The sequence below is a fragment of the Narcine bancroftii genome, chromosome 8, assembly GCF_036971445.1.
Source record: "Narcine bancroftii isolate sNarBan1 chromosome 8, sNarBan1.hap1, whole genome shotgun sequence".
Lineage (NCBI taxonomy): Eukaryota > Metazoa > Chordata > Chondrichthyes > Torpediniformes > Narcinidae > Narcine > Narcine bancroftii.
The window spans coordinates 102,195,341-102,215,741 of NC_091476.1; the positions used below are offsets into that span (position 1 = coordinate 102,195,341).

The following is a 20,401-nucleotide window of genomic DNA, read 5'->3' on the forward strand; positions in this document are numbered from 1 at the left end:
TTAACTCCTTTGCCCACTAGAGTCTTATCTAACTCTCTTTTGAACATAATCAGCGAATCTGCCTCTACCACCCTCTGTCTGGGTAAAAAAATATTTAGGGCTATATCTCCTGGGGTTAAGGTGTAGGGCTATAATCTTCTCCCCTCTCCCCTGGGAATATGAGGCTGGGCTCTGAGCATCCCATTGGTGGGATAGTTCAGAACTCTGACCTCCCTCTCAGGTGAGATCTCGGGACCCTAAACTCTTTGGGTACTTGGGTCTGTTTGGACTTGTCTGTGAGGTTTAAGGGTTAATCAATTATGTCTGTCTCCTTTCAGCAGAATTGATCGATGATCCTTGTGCTGGAGGCATTTGTACCAACTACAGTCTATGTCGACAGGGGAATGGAGACCTGTGTGGCTGCCCAAAGAAGCCCAGCCCTGACAGTGGTAAATGCACCGAAACATTGTATGTCTAAATTAAACCCCCAATAGTGAATTCCTTACCCTAGTGCGCAGGAATGATGTAGGAAATTATTGTGGAACTGTCGCTTGGGTTTTCTTGTCTGAATCTGGAACCTCTTTGTAATCAGTCAAATCGTCATTGTGTGAAAGCAACTGGCATCACAGGCAAGTTTCCAATCTCCTGGAATGGCTCCGGATTGCTCCAGGGAAGCTGCATCGAGTTTGGTGTAATGAAGATATCTATTTCCTCTGATGCATTTGGTTCTGCAGTGGAGTAAAGTTGCACTGAGTGAAGTGCAGCAAAATTGTCAAGTTTCCTAGTGCAGAACAGGGTTTCTCTGGTGTAATTCTCATCAGGTTCCCTGGGTGAAGATGCTGTTGAATCCTGGGTGAAGTTGCATTATGTAATATGCTGTTGCAACATTGAAGGAGAAATCACAACCAACAGTGTGGAGATCTCTGAAAACTGTTCCTGCTTTGCTAGGAAGGGGGCCCATATACTTTGAGCAGAGTCCTAAGGGGGCCATTGGCAAAAGAGAAGGTTGAGAATGGCTGGCTGGACTTCATTAATTAGAATTTGGAACATTTACTGACACAAATAAACATCAAGTATAAGAATGAAAGAACTGCGAGTGTTGGAAATCTCGAATAAAATTAGAAAAGGCAAGGAACACATCCGGTGTCTATGGAGAAGTAGAATTGACATTTCTAATAGTCTTCAACCCAAAACAAACCCCAAATAACAGAAATTTACATATAGAGGGCCACGAGCCTGTGCCACCCAATTAACCTACAACCTGTTTTGAAGGGAGAGAGAAAACCCATGCAGATACGGGTAAAACGTACAAACACCTTACAGGCAGCACCGGATTTGAACCTGGGTTACTGGTGCAGTAAGTATTGCGCTATCCACTACACTAACTGTGTCTCTGGATCTTCGGCAACGCCAAAGACCCCAACATTGAGACAACCAAGACTCCATTATTTTCTCAGATTGTCATGCAAAGGGAAAAATTAAAAGGCCTTGCATTTTAAGAATATCACAGAACATCTCATGGCCATTAAATTATCATTAAGTCACTGTATTGCTTTATTCAAGAAGCTGCTGGTCTGCACAGCAAGGATCAAGAAGCAGATAAAACAGAAACTACTTGAAATGCTCATTTGGTCAGAAGGCCTCTGTGGAGGCAGAATCATCAGGATAAATGTTTCATGTTGAGACACTGGTCTTCTCTCCACAGATGCTGCCTGGCCCACTTTCACACTTGGCTGTATTCTTTCTGATTTCTAGCATCTGGAGTATATTGTCCCTGACAACCAGAAACCTAACATTACCAATCTATCCTTCCGTCTCTTTCTCCATTGTGGGGTTTATCCAGCTTTACTCGAGAGTCACCATCCATGCCTGTAAACACAGAGCATCCATACTCTTTGCCTCAACTGGCCAGACAGCTATGTACTCACCAGTCTTTGGATAAACAAGTTGTTCCTGAATTCCCTTAGGGTTTACCTTCCGTTCAGAGGTCTTGTCATGTAAGTTGACATTATCAGCTCTCCTATATGAAGGATGCATGGGTTGGGTTTTTGGTTTAATGGTCTGCAAAGAGGATAATGATCTTGTTCCTTAATGGCTACCATTTGAACATTACTTCTCTCCACTTTCCATTGCAGATGACATTGTCCAGGCAGATGTGGTGTGCAAATATTCCCAGATGGAGGTTTATATTTCCAAGTGCCGACTCTACCAGCTGGGGTTTGAGCGTGAGGATGTTCGTATTAATGATAACCGCTGCATGGGTGCAGAGGGAGATGATTTTATTGCTTTTCACATCAATAACACTAACCGGAACTGTGGAAATATCATGAAGGTGAATACGCGCTCTCGCTAGAGTGTGCTCTTTACTTAAATCTGTTCATATTACTGTGCAGGTCCCACAATTTGCCCCCACACAATTTTCTCTGTTCTACTTTTGTCTGAAGCATCAATTGCTTTCATCCAAGGCTGTCTCTACAGCTAATGTAAACAGGCCAAGAATTTCCACAGAAGGACTGAACATCTTCAGTAGCATCTCTGTCTTCTTTATTAATAAAACAAGTGAACAAAGGCAAGTACAAAACACATGAGTGAACCTGATCGCTTGCCAAACTCAGGCACAAAGTCAAGGGCTGCTTCGCATAGCTAGGCTAGTCAGGGGCTCACTGCAGAGGCAAAGGATGGAACAAATGATGGTAACGCAACACTTGCACCATCAGGTTCAGGGACAGCTGCTACCCCTCCACCATCAGACTCAACCAGGGACTCATTTAAAGACTCTTACTTTTGCATTACCAATAAGTGGTAATTCTGCCTCGTCGGCAGGTAAAAGAATCTCAGGGCTGTAATGTGATGTCATGTATGTACTCTGGCTCCTTGTCAGATTTATTGTCCATGAAATAGTTTGTCTTGTGAAATGGTTGACCCAAAATGCCAAGCTGAAGCAGAGTAATTCCCTCAGAGTGATGTGTTGAGCCAGACAGTATGGTACCAGCATAGGTTTCACTAAGAGATGGACCAGCTGTTGGGGGGGGTGGGGGGGGGAGAGGAGAAGAGCTGAGTATGTTTACCCAACTACAGTATAAAGATTAAGAACAAATTTTTTCTGTGGTTTAGCCTTGTCTGAATGTGGCATTATTTGAATGTGTTGTTTTCTTCCCCACAGACAAATGAAACCCACATAATGTACACAAACACTGTCTGGATTGAGAGCCTTAACAACACAGGGAGTGTGATTACTCGGGATAGAGTCATCAATGTTGAATTCTCCTGTGCCTATGAACTTGACCTGAAGGTTTCTCTAGAAACTGTTATAAGGCCAATGCTAAGGTAAGCAGTGTCTTGGGTTAAACCTTCAGGCACCGTCTTTCATTGTTCTCTCTCCTGTATGGTGCAGAGGATGGGGTAGATGGGAATTGGCAAACAAGTGGAAGGGAACAAAGAAGAGTGGAAGCAATATTTTCATGAACTTGTGAAGGTCTTTAATTGTATTTAATCGGGCTGTTTTCTTTGATGCTTATTGGCTGTCCTACAAACTGCTCTAAGAGATGCACAACTATTAAATTACATGGATACTTTGTTTAATGTTAAACATTTTGAACACCAAAGATTCATCTTCAATTGGAAAACCCAACTTAACAAATGTTATTGAAGTTGAATCAGTTTAAAAGAAGCAATTTTTGGGTATTTGAATCTCACTCTTAATAACTAAGTACCTGATTGCCAATTTTAATTTCAAGAACTAGTTTGGAATTTCATCTTGAATATAAAGCAAGGAAACTTTCAGATCTCATTATTACAAATTTTATTTGCTGTGATTGACATATTTAAATCCTTCACAGTGTGCACTGTTTGATTTGATCTGGTCAACCCACAGTGCTTCATGAATTTTGCTTTCTTTGTTGGCCATGTTTTCAAAGTTCTACAGGGCTGAACAACAGAACTGAAAAGTCTTGGACTCTGCCGTTCTAGCAGTTATTGTATATGCTTGGCAGGTTGATAAATCACTTGCCTAGGATTTCCTAGTGCAGCCAAGGTACAGAAACAAGTCCAGTCTTGAGAAATGTTGTACTCCTATGAATGCTAAGTGATGCTGTCTGTTTACCTCAGTGTTGTCAACCTCACTCTTCCCACCAAAGAAGGTAGTTTCATCACTAAAATGGCTCTGTATAAAAACTCGTCCTACAAGTTTCCATATCGAGAAGGCGAGGTAACGCTTACCACCCGGGACGTCCTGTATATCGGGGTGTTTGTTGAGGGAGCAGATTCTACCCAGCTCATTCTGATCATCAATCAGTGTTGGGCTACTCCATCTCGCAATCCGAAGGACCGAACACGCTATATGATCATAGCACAAGGGTTGGTATGAATTTTTTCCCCCTCCCAAATCTTTAGAGTTAGGCATCTTGCATCACATACAGGTACTCCTCAACTTAAGATGGGGTTATGTTCCAACAAACTCATCGTAAATTTTTAAAAAAAGACCATTAACGCGAGAGAGTGCGCTGCCGCTGCATGGGATCAGATTGGAGTTTGAAATTGATAGTATGGATTTGGACCATTGAAAGTAGGGGAGCACCTGTATAGAAAGTCCATCCTAATGTTGCCAGTGATATGTGTTCCAACCCCAAGCTGCATTAACATATTTTTGCCAATTTAGTGGGCACGGCAGAATCTTTTCACTGTTACTTTAACTGTTAGGACTTGGGCATCATTGGATAAGGAAACCCTTGGGGAATTAGTGGGGAACGGCAGTACAATAAACTTGCCTTTCCACCAGCCAGTGTCTCATGCCAGCAAGCTCATATCTTCTGCTCCCACACTCTTCACCTCTCTGTCTTCTTGCAGTCCAATCCCACCTTCTGAAGGCTTGAGCAGTCCTCCCTCTGCTTTCTATCAAGGCTGCTTTTCAAAGACTTTCACTGGCCTAAATAGACTGGGTTCTTCCCACAATGACCTCCTCACCCCTCTCTTCCATTCTACCACCCTGGCTATTTGTTTGAATGCTCCCTCTCCTCCTTACAGGAAAGATGCACACTATTGGAGGGTGATGCCTATAGATTTCTCTCATCAGGTTGGGGGGGGTTGGTGACCCCAGATTCCATACATTCCCTTTGGGGCGACAGCTATAGACTCTAATTTCCCTGCAGTCCTGGATGTTAGTCTCCCACTCCCTCGTCACAGTCTAATCTTGCTATCCACAATAATGAACTCTGTATTGCAGGTGTCCAAACTCAAAGGACAGCACCATTGAGATGGAGGAGAATGGAGTCTCGCTGACCTGTCGCTTCCACATTGTTGTTTTCAAGTTTATTGGGGATTATGATGAGATTCATCTACACTGTGATGTGTCATTATGTGACTCCGTTATCAATAATTGCAGAGTTGTGAGTAATTTTAATTAGACCACAAGAATGAGAGGTTTCTCTTGGCTTGCAATGTTAAGTGGGAATGCTCTCCTCCTACACCCAACAATGCTGCTTAACTTCTGTTTTGGCCATAATTTCAGATTTACAGGGAGGCTGAATCGTGATGGGACATGGTAACTTTGGCATATTTTATAATGTATCTGACATAATTGTGTGGAAAAAGTGGGGTTGGGTATCAGCCATTGTGAAGGATTGGACATGGTGTTTCAGGGTTAAGGAAATACCAAAGTACAAATGGATTTGGAAGCAAACTCTGCTCTAGTGGTGATGTTTTTGATGGAGTAGGATCTTCAGATGCATTGACTAAATCTTTCAATATTGCTTCCTATAGACTTGTCCCACCAACAACAAGAGACTTGCTGATAACAATGGACAACTCACAAAAGAGCATATTCTCTCGGTTGGACCCATCAGGAGAAAAGGTTAGTTGAATGGTTGGCAATGTGTATTTTGTGCCTGGGGCCATTTGCAAAGTTTCTGACATGCAACAGTATGGAAATTCCTTTAAATGTAAGGCTGCAAGAAAAAGAGGAAAAGAGACAGAGAGAGCAGGAACCAAGATTGAATGAGCAGCAGGCCTCTTGAGTACTGATAATTCAATACAGAATTACTGTACCACCTTTCCTTTCATCTCCTGTATCTGATCAACTGGTTAGGCATGACAGAGGGAACAGTCTGCTCTTGATTGGCTCTTATGATCCTTTCAGTTCAGGGTTCACTCTGTGAGAAGGGGTACGCAGTGGAATATAACACATCTTGTTATAAATCACCTTCAGCAGGAAGACATCCCAAGGCAGATCAATCAAAATTTGGTACCAAACCATATTGTGATTCATAACTCTTTCCAAATCCTGCTTTAAAGAGGATTTTAAATGAGAGCTAGAACCCATGGGGATGGAGTTCCAAACTGAGGAGGGGGACATTATTATTAGAACAATTAACATTTAAGATCCAGGTTATATGGCTGCTGGACATTATAGTTGTCAGAGGAACCAGGTTATGGAGGTGTTTGAAAACTAAAGTCAAATGATTGGGAGCCAATGCAGACCAACAATTATCGGTGATGGTAAATTCATATGAGTAGTTTTGGATGTGCTCATGTTCAGTGTGGGTAAAATGTGAAATTACCAAATCAGGGATTAATAGCAGAAATAAATAATGTCGCCATCTAATGCTATTACAGGACCAGGGATCCATATTTTATTCAGCCTGTACAGAATATCAAGCATTGAGCATTGCTACCTGATCACAGGGCCTTCCACACCATCTACAATAGCTGGGTGTGTGTACAGGAGTTAAAAGGATATTGGTTCTGGGCAATGCAGAGAAAACGCTCAACACCACTTGGGGTGGGGCAAATGTCTGACCCTGTACATGTCCTGTTTTTTGCAGCACCTGACTGGTGTGAGGTGGACAATGGTGGTTGTGAACAGATCTGCACAAGTCATGGGGAGCAGGCCATGTGTAGCTGCATCACAGGATTTTTGCACTGGGATGGAAAGCACTGCCGAGGTAAACTGGACAGGAATCCATGATACCCATAATTGTTGCATGTGCCAGATCCTATCATGGAGTGGGGAGCAATTTCTGGACACTTCCATTTGCACACAAAATGAGCAAAGGCATCAAAACAAAGATGGCCCTGTTAGGTCAGATGTTTTGTGATAGCCTGTACGGTGCTTGGGTCTGGTACCTCGTTAATGCTGATTAAGGGCAGGATTGGGATCCTTAGGAGTAAGTTGGTCTTGAGGAAAGAATCTAGTTTCCATAAACATCTAAATCCAATCCTTCAACTTCTGAAAAAAGAACAAGAGCACAGGAACATTACCATGCACCAGGACCTTTCCAACTCATGACTTGGAAATATTACATTGTCACTGGCTTTAAACCAGAGAAAACAGCTAATTGACATAATTCACCAAGATCACAGCACCACTATTACATTTTTAATTACTGTAGTAATTACAAGGTTAATTAGGGTTAAGCAATAGGTGCTGGTCTTTGCAGTTTATACCTACATTACAAACAAGTAGAGAAGTTCTAATCTAGGGCCAATAAATTACATAGGCTTTTTAAACTTACCTGTCATGCACTGCAGTTATTTGATGAAAAATCAGCTTCTGTGCCAGGTTATTAACACTGGTAATTGTAACGCCATTGTATTAAGACTATGACGATAGCACGGTGACAAAAGTGAAATACAATACTGACACCATCTGGGGGGTAGGAATCCAGCGTTAAAACTGAACATGTGTTCTAGCTGCTGAGGATGCTCTTTAACAATGTTACAAGTTTAACTCAATTGACTCAACTTCTTCCTTCTCTCTAGCTCTAAGTGCTTCCAGTGAACCAAGCATACTGCCTCAAGTTCTGGTGATCACTCAGATCTTTAGCTGGTTACTGGTAAACACACAAAACCTGAAACTGTAGCAGAAGACTTGGAAGCAAGATTGAAGTGGGATTGACCAAAATTAAAGAAACAACTGCAATTTCATCTGTTTTGGGGATCAATTTTTATTTAATTAAATAATGCTTCTGTAGAAAAATATTGAAAAATCAGGACTGTGTAATGCATTTTTACAGAGTTGGAACTTGCTTTTATCCTGAAAGAAAAGCCAGGATTGGCAAGTTTTAGGATTTCAACTTTTGGTTGTGTTTAGGACGACAAACATTGAAATAAAGATTTATTGTCAATAGAACTGAAGCTCATCGAACTTGATCTAAAATTAACATCTTTGCCCCATGCCCAGTTCAAGCATGCAACCTTCACCCTCCAGCCAAATTCCAGACCTTCTTTCCAGGTGACCTCTCTTCACACACACACTTCATCAACATCTTTGACCATTCTTATTGGTAATCCACTTCCTTTTCATAGATTTGCACTGTGAAAAAAATGTTGCAGGTCCAAGGATTTGTATTTTAAACACTGGGATTCACCCCAACTTTGCTTGCCTGTGGCACAATCCAAAGTGCTGAGAGGATAGAGGAAAAATGCCTCATAACTAAGGTGCTTGTTCTTCAATGAATCTGTCTCCTGCCCCTAATTCCAATGAGAGTCAGAACGAGCAGTACCTCTACACCTGCAAAATTTGGGGCTGGTGAATTGCCATCCACACCCCAGAAAGATTTTGTGCCTGAGGAACTTGTACCACAGGGAGGCAATGTGACACCCATCCATTGGCCAGCTCAGCCAAAGCTTTCCTTAAGTGGTCAGATTCAAAACACTCAAATCACAAACTAGATCAAAAATAACAAAAGCAAACCTTTCTGCCACAGCTTTTTAATTATACTGAAACAATTTAATTATAATGAAACATTTCTTTAAAACCCAGATCCCAGAAACAGAATATGTTTTTTTTTTCAAGTAACATAATGTCATTGCTAAATCTTAAACGAGATGCTATTTTACAAAGTTAGATAAAACCAATTGAAATGTCATAAACTTGAGACAAATAAAACTATAGATTAGGGGAGGCAGCATTGTTAGTGTGTTGCACAGGATGAATGTACAGGGCAACAACAAGAGCTATAGCAGATCTGTACATATATCAGGGGCAATATGCAAAGTTAGGACATCCACTCACACCATATCAGCATCATGTCCAAAGCAAGAGTGGTGTGAGGAAATTTATTGAAGAGCTGAAAGAATCTGCTTTAGTCAGAGTTAGAACTGACAGCCACCAGGAGGGTGTGTCTGTTAACAGGTCTCATGTTTATTTTACCATCAGTAACAAACAGCAAGAACTAGGTGACAGTGATTTCCAGTTTATTCACAATTGATGTGCATCACCAAAATGAGGCTTCTCCTCTGAGCCCTGTATAACACAGAGATCAGTGACTGTATTTGTATCCAATGGGACAAGAATTATAATTAGACATTGCAGGTCTGTGGAAAACAGTAGCTACCATTTCTGCACAATATAGGAAGCCACATGATTGAAAGGAGGGGTGACTCGTAGTGCGGAGGAACTTCTCCCCGGAGGTAATGCTCTAAATGCAAATCAATTGATTATATAAACAAAATTCTGGCAGAAAAATTGGCCAGAACCAGTGCCTGTCATATTAACATTGCCAACATCATATGTCAGAAGCTTGCTATTTTGTGACTAAATTGAGCCAACACCATAGAGAGAGACAAGCATCTGAGAAAACATGATGCTACAGCCCTGGCTATGTGGATGTGAGGGGTGCATGTGTTTGCCAAGTACTTAAAGTACAAAGAATGATAAACTGTATGTGCAAACACACTGCGTACTCAGAGGAAAGACAAGTTAGAGTTAGTGGCTCTCTTAACAGAGAGGTGCCACTGCACCTGAAACTTTGCTCTGAGTGGAGGTTTTGCTACAAAGCAGCTTTGGTCCACAACCCTGATTCTACATCTGATCAGGATAACAACAGCAAGTATAATGTGGATATTGAACCTGGTTGAGCTACCAGGAGCTTTGCTGTAGTAATCAACTGTGTAATAGCACGCCTTCTATCACAGCCCAGCTGTGCTGTCAATCTTGCACTCCGTGCACTAACTCTCCATCTTGCGCATTCTGCTTGCTCAATCTCTTTTACATTCCATACACTTGCTCTCCCTTGCATTCTCTGTGCACTAGTTCTTTCTCTCACTCCCATTCACTTAAATCCCAGAAGATCAGTAACTGACTCATCCCATGAAGCTTCTCTCATTCTGTGCATTCACCCTCTGGAATTTATCCAATGGAGTAACTATTTCTCTCTCATCCTCTATAGCTACTCTCTCATACCCTAGCAGTACAGCAAGATACATGCAGACACAAACACACACAAACTTTTTCACACCTTGTGTGGCAACCCAGCAGTGTTGTAAATCTCTTACCCTGATTGCATGGTAACTCTCTCATACATCCCAGCTTTCTATTCCACTGTCCCCATTGTTGGACTCCATGCATTTACCAGATCTTAATCTTCATTTGCAAATCATCTTAATACAGGCTATGAAAATAAAAATTGTAACAAAATGATTGCATTTATCATAGCAAGTGAATACAAATAAATACATCTTGATATCTTCAAACTAAGCTGGTTTCCTGCTGAATTTCTGTACATTTGGTTCTTGGAGATGCGGAGAGTGAAATCAGTTCTAGAATTGAAAGATGTGTGCACACGAGGGAGGGTTATGGCATCAACCAATCTGGGATGCACCCATTACCGGTAAGACACACCAATACAGGCAGGACTCACTGATACACCATCCCAAAAATGACCCAGAAATCAGCGGCATTTGAACAATCAGTTCCACAAATGTCTCTAAAGTCCAGAGCTAGCAGGAGCTTCAAGGGGTCATCTCCAAGCACCCATATGTTCCATCACCAAGCCTGGCTTGATTCCGCTTTTGAACAAACTACATTAACTATCTCCTGTAGATAGAACAGAGAAATTGTTTCACACTCAGCCCGTAATGTAGTTCATGCTCACCTACCCCGTACCACTTGATCCATCCATTCTGTCCATTCTCATTAATCCCATAACTCCATTATCCTTAACATGAAAACAATTTTACAGAATTAAAATTATTAGTAAATTAATTAGCATGCTCCAATTAGGTTTCCCTCTAATATTTATTGCAGCTGTTCAACTGCTGGATTCACAGAACCACTGAAAGTTGATGTTATTATGAAGAGGGTTGAATGGTTGTGCCATGCAAGATACATTTCTGATCTCTCCGACGGGAAAGAAAAGATTGACCGGAAATATTGTTTTAAAAAAGTTAACTCTCTCTCTCTATGAAGGAAGAACAGGAATATGCTTGTATTGCATTCAAACCAGTTTGCCATTCTGTGCACCACAGCTAATCTGTGGCCCAATTGAATATTTTCCTAATTTCTGTTAATACCTCCAGGTAGCAGAAACTGGTCAATCTTGAGTTTTAAAATCAGCAAATGCCAAATCAATTGTAATTTCTATTGAGTTTTAAATTTTCTTTTAATATTTAGGTCATAATTCACATTGTTAGTATGCACAACCAGCAGGAAGATTTTCTGTGAACCCTGAACATCGAAATCATAGAAACCTACAACATAGAAAAAGGCCTTCAGCCCACCTCATCTCATTTGCCTGCATTCGGACCATATCCTTCTATGTCTTTCCTGTCCAATTGCCCTTTCAACATTGAAATTGTATCTGTTTCTACCATCAACTCTGGCAGCTTGTTCCAGATAACTATCACATTCTGTGAAAAATTTACCACTCAAAACTCCTTTAAATTTCTCTCCCCTCACCTTAATTTGTGCCCTCTGGTTTTCGACTTCCCAACCCTAGGAAAAAGGATGAACATCTTATCTATATCCCTCAAATTTTAATAAACCTCTCTGAGTTCACCTGTCAATCTCCTACACTCAAATGAGAATAAATCGAGCCCATCCAATCTCTCCTGTAAACACATTGCTAAGGGGTGATTTAATAGCAGATTATCAAATAATGTAATTGTTCCTTATGTGGTCATTCTGGTAAATCTCCACTGCAATTTCTACAAAGTCAATTGACCCTTTTAACTGTACAATGGCCAGAGCTGTTCGCAATACTGCAAATGTGGCCTCATCCTGCTATGGAAGGCTGCAAGATAATTCCTACCCTCACATCTAGTTCTCTAGCATTCTTCAAGCCTTTATGATTACATTTTTGATTGCAGCTGTTCAACTGCTGGATTCACAGAACCACTGAAAGTCAACATACAAACTCCTTGAAGTCCACAGAGGCTACTTATTTTTCTATTTTTAGAAAGTGCTGTTTCCTTTTTATATCCAAAATTGGAGAACTTCATGTTTACCTACAAATAATTGCATTCAACACAATTCTGCCTTTTCATTTAGTTCCATTTATACTCTGGTCATATCCTTCAATTCTCACACTGAACAAGAGGAGACAATTTACTGGTCTACTTGGGAGATTGTCATTCCACAAGCTTCAACTTGAGCTATCGGCTCCAAGGGATTTTACTGAATTTCCTCTTGAAAGTCCAGGGAATTATAGTCCAATTAGCTCAACATCTGTGGTAGAAAATAGAAGAACATCTAAATGCAGAGAGAATAATAATGACCTGCTGGCATGGATTTCAAGAATGATAATCTTATTCAACCAAACATAATGAGGTGGTTAAAAAAAAAAGGAGATATAGGTAATACAATTATCTAGGGTTTCAGAAGATTTTTGATAACGTACCCCTAATACAAAAACACATCACGGAATGCAAAGTTATACAAGTACTATGATGGACTATCAGCTAGCTTCGAGGCAGAAAACAGAGTAGCAAGAAAGATATTAATTCATGGTGAGAGGAGCAGGAATATTCCACAAGGATCAGGGCTGTGACCATGCTCATAATTCAGATCAACAATTTGGACTCTGGGATTGAAGTATAACAGGAGAGTTGATGCTGAGGAGGATTACAACAAATTAGAGGATGACTACAGGAAGAAACAGTAAGGAAGAGAAGCAGGCAGATAGTCAGGGGAAAACCTCAGAATGCATCCCACTTCAGAGCTGTCTCTTTGCAGGTCCAGCCAGATCATGACACCGTGGGTGGCTCAACTACACAAGGAAGATGGAGAAAGAATCCAATGGAATCATGGCAAGAGACATTTAGCCTGGTGCTAGAATCAAGCTCATTACAGAACAGTTACAGAGGCTGAGGGTAAAACAGAGGTCATGGTCAATGTTAGTACAACCAAGCTAGAAAGGAAGAAAATACTCTGCAACATGAATTTAGGGAGTCAGTTTGCAGATTAAGGAGCAAGATCCTTAAAGTTATAATCTGAATTATTGTGAGTGACTAGGAGGAAAGGGGTTATAAATAAGAAGCTAATGGGATGGTGTGGGAGAACAAGTTTTAAATTTCTCTATCACTGAGACGGTTTCCAGAGAAGGTGGGAGCTGCATGAGCTGGACAGGTTCCACTTGAACAAGCTGACATCCTTGTTGGAGATTTACTTGTGATGTTGGACAGAGGAATGAGACATAGGATAATGTTCAGTTGCAGGGAGGAAGGTATAGTTAAATTTACAGTAAATAGAAAACTTAGTCCAGAACAGACATGGATGTAATAAAGGATATGGAAGGAACGCAAGATGACATTACATTTATTTTAATGCAAGGGAGTCTGACTAGTAAACCAATGATAAGCACATGGGAAAATGACACCAAAGTTTCATAGTTCATTTTCACAGAAACATGGTTCTAAAGGACTGGAGTGAGAACTCAACATTTCAGTGAACAGAATTTTAAAGCACTGCATATTAATACTGTTCCTTAATTATTATTATTTTTTCCCCCTAGCACTGACATTAGACTGGCAGATAACTTATACCTACTGCCCTTCTGGAATACAATAAAGCATATTTGCATCCATCCAATTATCCAGCACACACTTGCAGCTATTAAATATTTAACAAGAACTTTCTTCCAATTTTCTTCTCAAGTCGTTCACTTCCATTTCTCCAGCCATTTCTGGTTCTTCCACATTTTCTAATCTTTTCCCTATTTCTGTCATGACCAGCTCTATTCTACTCACTTTTTCTTCTGTACTTTTCATTTTTCTTTTAATTTCACTAAATTCTAATGTCAACCATTCTTTTAATGCTCTCATTTGTTCTTGAAAAAAAACTTTATCTATATTCTGTCCATCTGTTTTACCTTCTATCTCTCTGTGGTGACAAAAAAGTTAAAGAGACACAAGAGTTGTTAGCTCAGAAAATTGATATGTTGGAAAATTATAGTCGGTGAAACAACATAAAGATAGTGGGCCTAAAGGAAGATGAAGAAGGGACAGATATGAAATAGTTTATTAAAAAATGGATCCCAAAGGTCCTGGGAATGACAGAAATACAGGAAGGAATGGAAATAGAAAGGGCACACAGAACACAGAAAAAACCAAGATCTGTTTTAGTAAAATTTTTGAGATACATGACAAGAAAAAATATACTGGAGTGGGCAAGGAATAAAATTAGAAAAGACAAAAAAACCATTGGAATACAAGGGTCAAACAAACATTTCTATGTCTGATTCCACCTGCATTGAATTCGTCCATCGTTATTAAATTAAGATCTACCGGGACCAATGCCTGAAGAGGGCGCACAAAATCAATGAACCGGTGTGGACTCGAAAGGCCAACATGGCCTGTTTCCGCTCCGTAAATGGTTATATGGTTATAAAAATGATTGGCATGGGTTAGAAGGAAATTCTGTCTGACCAACTTGATTGAATTTTTCCCAAACAATACATATTGAGGTTGAAGTTGTACATATGGACGTTAGTTAGATCTTTGAGAAGTTTTGGGTAGATCTGAGGAAGAATATTTTCAGAGGGGGTTAGAATCAGGAGTATGTTGCCTGGTTGGGCAATGAACAATATTTAAAGTATTACCTAAATTAAAAGAAAAAAAAAGCCAAATCCTACAAGGCTATGGTCCAATAGCTGGGAAATAAGATTATTAATAGATAAAAACTTCATGGTCGGCAGAGAGATGGGCGGGGGGGGGGGTGGGATCTGACAAAGAACCTGTTTGTGCTGCACGTCTCCATGACTTTATTAATAAAACTAGATTTGGTGAGATATGGAACATGGAGTTAGAATGCAAGGTATTACATCTGGGTAAATACTCATCCAATGTACATCTAACTGGGTAGAGGAACATGGGAATCTTCAAGATCAAATCCACTAATCATTAAAAGGTTGGCATGGCCATTATATAAACAATTCTTAAAAGATAAAGGTGAAAAATAGGAAAGTTGTGCTAAATCTATATTGAACCTTAGACAATACTTCAGCATGGTTTATAGTTTTGAATCCCATATTATCCAAAGGAAAGGGGCAAAGGAGACAGAGGAAGAAGATTTATAAATATAATAGCAAAAATGCAAGAGCATACACATCAGCAATGGCTGGATGTGTTTTTCTTAAACTCTCAAGAATAGATGACTGAAGGGAATCTAATAAAGAGGTTTAAAAGTGAAAGATTTGAAAAAGCTCAAAAAGGAAATGTTTTAACTTATGGAAGAAAAATAATTTCAAAGAAATCTGAATCCAGAAGAAATGTTTTTGCCAAAGAGTGGTTAGAAGATGGAACTCATATTTAAGACTGGTTTAGCAGAAGGAAGGAAAAGTGAATTACACTGGAAAACTTAGATGAGGAAAAAGATACCAGGAAGAGGGTCATATGGTCATAAATAGCAGAATGGATTGTTGGATTGCATGATCTGCTTCTATACAATCCTATTGTATGACCACAGAAGAAAATATTCATCGGCATTCATTCCCCAACTTTACTTCAGTCACCTTAAAAAAAAATTAAATTGATCAGGTATTAAAGTTTTCACCCACAGGTCACACCATCCTTAAAGAATTTCCTCAATTTCAAAGCAAAAGTCTAACAGGACTATAATTCCCTGGGAAGGATCCTGGATCCAAAACAGTACTGGTTTCTCCTTGTCCATGCGCTGCTTGATGGATCAAGTTCTTCTCGTGTTTCAGATTCCAACATCTAGTTCTATTTTTTAATCATTCCCAAGCTTTCCTACTCACTTTCTTAGAAAGCAGAATGACGGGCATAATTTTCTAGTCAAAAGGAACAGTTCCCAAATCAAGAGAACTATGGCTCATAGTTTATATGATCCCCTCTACACCTGTGGACGGCTATTACTTGCTTTCTATGAGAATCTGATGTTTGAGTGCAAGTAAAATGGCAATGTGATTACTTACCTGAAGGCTCCTGTGAAGCTGTGGACTCGAGGACATGCTGACTGCAGCATTCCAGCTCCTGAAATGAATATCCAAAGAATGGGTTCAGATACAATGATTGCCATCAGTTAGCAAGACTCCAGCCCTATTTACCCCTTTACTTCCCTTTCTGTCAGCACGGAATTACAGTGGTTCAAGTCTGCTCTGGGACTAGTGACTATTTGAAATGGGAGCTAGCATTCAGAGGCTTTTCACAGTTTTCTAGTCCTTATGGGGTTTTATTTTTTGCCTTCACCCATTTTCTCTGAATGCAACTGATGGGAAACTGCATATGTGCTTTAGCAGGATTATGTGGTCTCCAAATATTGGCCCTTAATTTAAAGCAGCCATTTTTATTGATAACAGAAAATTACAGTTCTCATTTTGTCACTTCATATGATATGGTGGTGAATTTAAGAAATGCAGGATAAAGCAATTCTGATTCTGTGGTTTGAGCTGCCATATTATATTCCTCATGCTCCTCATATGAAAAATCAAAATCTAGAGTGATATTAGCAGGTACAGTTATCATGAATGTACTTACCAAGCAGATTCCCAACAGGTCAAGGCTGAGTCGCTAATTATTCAGAATAAGAAGTTACTTGGTTTAGGCATTTATTCAGAGTTTTTCTGAGAGAGATTATAACCACCTCCTCACTGTACCACTTAATTGCAGGCAATTTTATAAAGTACACCGACAAAGAGAAAATGCACTAGCCTCATCACAGGAATTAAACATAACCTTGGGATGGAATGTAGCAGAACGCCACACCAAAGATTAGGTACACCAGGGCAGACCCGATGTTGATGGATAGATCCCAAATTAGTACGTTACCTTTAAATATTTCAGATCAGACTCGATACTATGTATGAATTGGAGAATTTGGTTGCGCACATGCGATGAAGGAAGCAGCTGTCTAATTCCTGTCTCTGACTCTTCTGTATTTCTAGGATCACTTGCACTGTTGCTCTCTCTTGCCTCTGTGCTTTGAGTGATACAATCCACAGAGTAATCGGGCGGCAGTGTAGACATATCTATTTCATCAGTGGAGCTCCCCTCTGTGTGTGGAAATTCATCCAGGGTTAGAAAATTCCCTGCCAAGGTGAAAAAAAAAACATTAACAATACCTCTGAGAATTTTAAGGTGATTTCTTAAAAAACAGGATAGAACCCAAAGTCTCATGTTATAACTACATAAACTAATACTTTATTTAAGTGATGCAGCTGTGCCACACTTGCTTGAAGTCAAGATAAATCAACCAATGCACTAATGGTGTATAAAATTACCAATTAGTCGTAAGAAAACAAAGGAAAACAAACTGAAAACTGCTGAGAAACAACATTTCTATGAGGTACACCACAGACCTAAGGAGAATGGACACCAATTATGTGAACAGTTCATATTTGCAACTAACCTGATGCATGAGTTTGTGACTTTGCCTCCTCTTCTCTACTTAGACTTCGACTGCTCCCTTGTAATTGATGCTCTTCTGAATAATCTTCTGGAGCATCATAAAATCTTTCGCCACCATCATCTGTTACCAAATCTGGTCCATGCCCTTCAGTTGTGATACGGTCATTGTGACTCACTTCCAGTGTGAACTGAGGGGAAAGTTTAGTCCTTTCACTAACTCTAGTGTCAGCTTCCACTTCGTCCAGTGTCCCATTGGCTACCTCGAGCTGATGCTGCAGTGCCTTGTTGGGTGCCTCGCCTTGACAACACGTCGTGCTGTCGGATGGCTCATCTGTCCCCTGCTTTAGTGATGCTAGTAAATTGTCTTCTTCTGGAAGGTGCTGAATAGTTGCTCCATCGCTGATATCATCTTCTGAACTGAGCATCTGAACTAACAGCAATTGCTTCAAGGAATGAACTGAGGAGAGGGAGAAATGCTGCAGTGAATCAAATACTGGTGACTTTGCAGTAATCGAGAAATATTTTCAGTGGCAAGCATTATCTTTAAACATTTGCTAGTGTGACAGTGAGCAACTGTGGTTGAGAGTTGGCAGAGGACAAATCACCCCAAAAGGAATTCTAGCTAAAAAAGAAAAAAAACCAGCAAACATAGGAATAGTTTTGTCAACTCACTGCAAAGGCTCCAACTCTGTGGTGTGCAGATATTTTCCCTGACGATACCTACATCCCAAAATGATGTGCAGTGTTTACTTACGGTTTATTAGTGCAGCTTCCGCTCTTGAGAAAGGGAATGATGACATTGAATCCTGAGCCTGGCTTGAATAGTGCAGCTGAGTGCTTCTGTAGGGAGGCCGGCCTGCTGTTGATCTCCGGAGGCTATTATAATCTGATATGTACCTGGGCTGCTCCTCCATCTCTTGTCCAGAGATGATTGCACTAGGTTTCTGTTTGCTGGAAGCTGAAAGATTCACAGCCAGTGGGTCATCGATCTCTTTACCTGTGACAAAGATCAGCCATTACTCAGACCATTCAAAGCTTTTCTTGCTTCATCTTATGGCTGCGTTCCTGATGACAATCTAACTCAAAAAGAAACACCTTGGGCACAACTGCATGCATATTTTATTGGTACATCACTAATGATCAAGGTGACTTTTGATTTTAGAGCCATAACCATCCATCATGATCTCTTCAAGATATAGGACCACATCACCAACATTTCTCCACATGAGGGGAGGGTCAAATTTTCTCTTCCATTTTGAAAATGACAAATTTTATGGAGAATTCTGGGAAGCAAGGATTCAGAACCAAATTGAATGATGATCTACAGCAGAAAATGGATCCAATCCTTTCAATAAAACTAGTTAAACTCCATTCTCCAAGATGATCTATGGATGACATTTGAAATCCTTGCATTTTTCAAAGTACGTTGGTTTATTAATTTCAATAGGCAAAATTAATTCAGCCAATTTACCTCTGCATTGAAGTAAACATTTCTAAATTCAATTCACACAATTAGAGATACCCACATGTTGGATCAGAAAAGGACACCTATTAACATCTATATAAAAACCTGCAAAGTATTCCATAAAAGATGCAGAAAAGCAATCAAAATAACAAATATGTGCTACTGATTCATGACAGCTGTATACTGTTTCAGATATCTCAGGAACATATGGTTTCTTGATATATTTTGGTACCTTGCGTTGAATCACTGCTGCTTGACATCCTTCCTGGTACTTTACTTGCTCCACCTGGCTGGATTGTGCTTAGATTCTCCTCATCCTCTTGTTCACTCCTATGATAAAGTATTTCATTAAAGTTCACCCTCATTCTGTAAATTCCAAAATCCAACACTTCTAGGTGCTTGTGATCAATGAAAACGCTTATCCCAGAAATTAGCCAGCTTTCAGTGTTGCCTCTAAAGCTAGTACCCTTTCTTAAATAAAGAAACTAATATTGTCAGTGACCTCACCGACAACTTGTTCAAATGTAATAATTCTTTCCCATTTCTAAAACTCCAACCCCATATGCAAAACAATAAAAAAATCATTCATCTTCTGAACTACTAGCTGCACTGTCTGCTACTTTTTGCGATTCATGTACAATTTCTGGTTATAGGATGATTAAAAGGAGAAGAATTTTAGGGAGAATATTTACTTCCATTTGAAAAATCATGGGTGTAGTGGAGAAAGTCAGCCTGGCTTTATGGCAGGGAGATCTAGTCTTAAAAATTCTGAGCAAGTGACTTCCCCCTCATCTTTACCCTCTAGTTTTAGGCTCTACCGACCTACCCTATCCATGTTCCTCATCATTTTAAAAACAGTCACAAGCTGGCCTCCTTTGCACTGAGTCAACAACTCTGTCCTATCAAATTTCTCTTGTATTTCAAGCTCTCCAGACCTGGCAATAATCCTGCAATTTTTTTCTGCACCTTCAGTAACTTGCAGTTGGCAGCGCGGTTGGCGTGACAGTTAGCGCAATGCCTTTACGGCGCCAGCGATCGGGACGGGTGTTCGAATCCCACAGCCCGTAAGGAGTTTGTATGTTCTCCCCATTTTCCCCAGGGCTCTGGTTTCAAAACTGGGTAGGTTAATTGGATGTAAATTGGGAACCACGGACAGGTGGGCCAAAATGGACAGTTACAGTGCTGTATGTCTAAAATTTAAATATTTAAAAATTGAAAAAAAAATTTGTAATCATGTCGTTCCTCTAGTGCAGTGAACAAAACTGCGTACAATATTCCAAAGTCTGGCCTAACCAGCCATTTGTAACACCATATCCCAAAGTGACATCCGCCAAGCATAATGCACGTTGCACTGGAGAGTCCAATGATTTTTGTCAC

The 20,401-nt window shown here is 40.2% G+C and overlaps 2 protein-coding genes across 8 annotated transcripts in view; one reads left to right on the forward strand and one right to left on the reverse strand.

Annotated features, from left to right (window-relative positions):
* The window catches only part of tecta (tectorin alpha), a 106,149-nt gene extending 98,250 nt beyond the window's left edge, over positions 1–7,899 (forward strand). The window contains 8 exon segments of the mRNA XM_069894593.1: positions 318–428; positions 2,115–2,311; positions 3,143–3,306; positions 4,087–4,335; positions 5,201–5,363; positions 5,737–5,827; positions 6,798–6,917; positions 7,735–7,899. Of these exon segments, the coding sequence (XP_069750694.1) occupies positions 318–428; positions 2,115–2,311; positions 3,143–3,306; positions 4,087–4,335; positions 5,201–5,363; positions 5,737–5,827; positions 6,798–6,917; positions 7,735–7,835 (1,196 nt within the window). The 3' untranslated portion in view covers positions 7,836–7,899.
* The window catches only part of LOC138741075 (rho guanine nucleotide exchange factor 12-like), a 143,800-nt gene that overhangs the window by 7,339 nt on the left and 116,060 nt on the right, over positions 1–20,401 (reverse strand). For 4 of the 7 annotated variants that reach the window (XM_069894585.1, XM_069894584.1, XM_069894589.1 and 1 more), the window contains 6 exons: positions 19,257–19,354; positions 18,314–18,556; positions 17,561–18,016; positions 16,981–17,240; positions 16,128–16,185; positions 10,943–12,421 (listed from right to left, as the gene is read on the reverse strand). In XM_069894585.1, coding sequence (XP_069750686.1) covers positions 12,399–12,421; positions 16,128–16,185; positions 16,981–17,240; positions 17,561–18,016; positions 18,314–18,556; positions 19,257–19,354 — 1,138 coding nt within the window. In that variant the 3' untranslated portion in view covers positions 10,943–12,398. The other 3 variants (XM_069894586.1, XM_069894587.1, XM_069894588.1) reach the window with 3 other exon arrangements.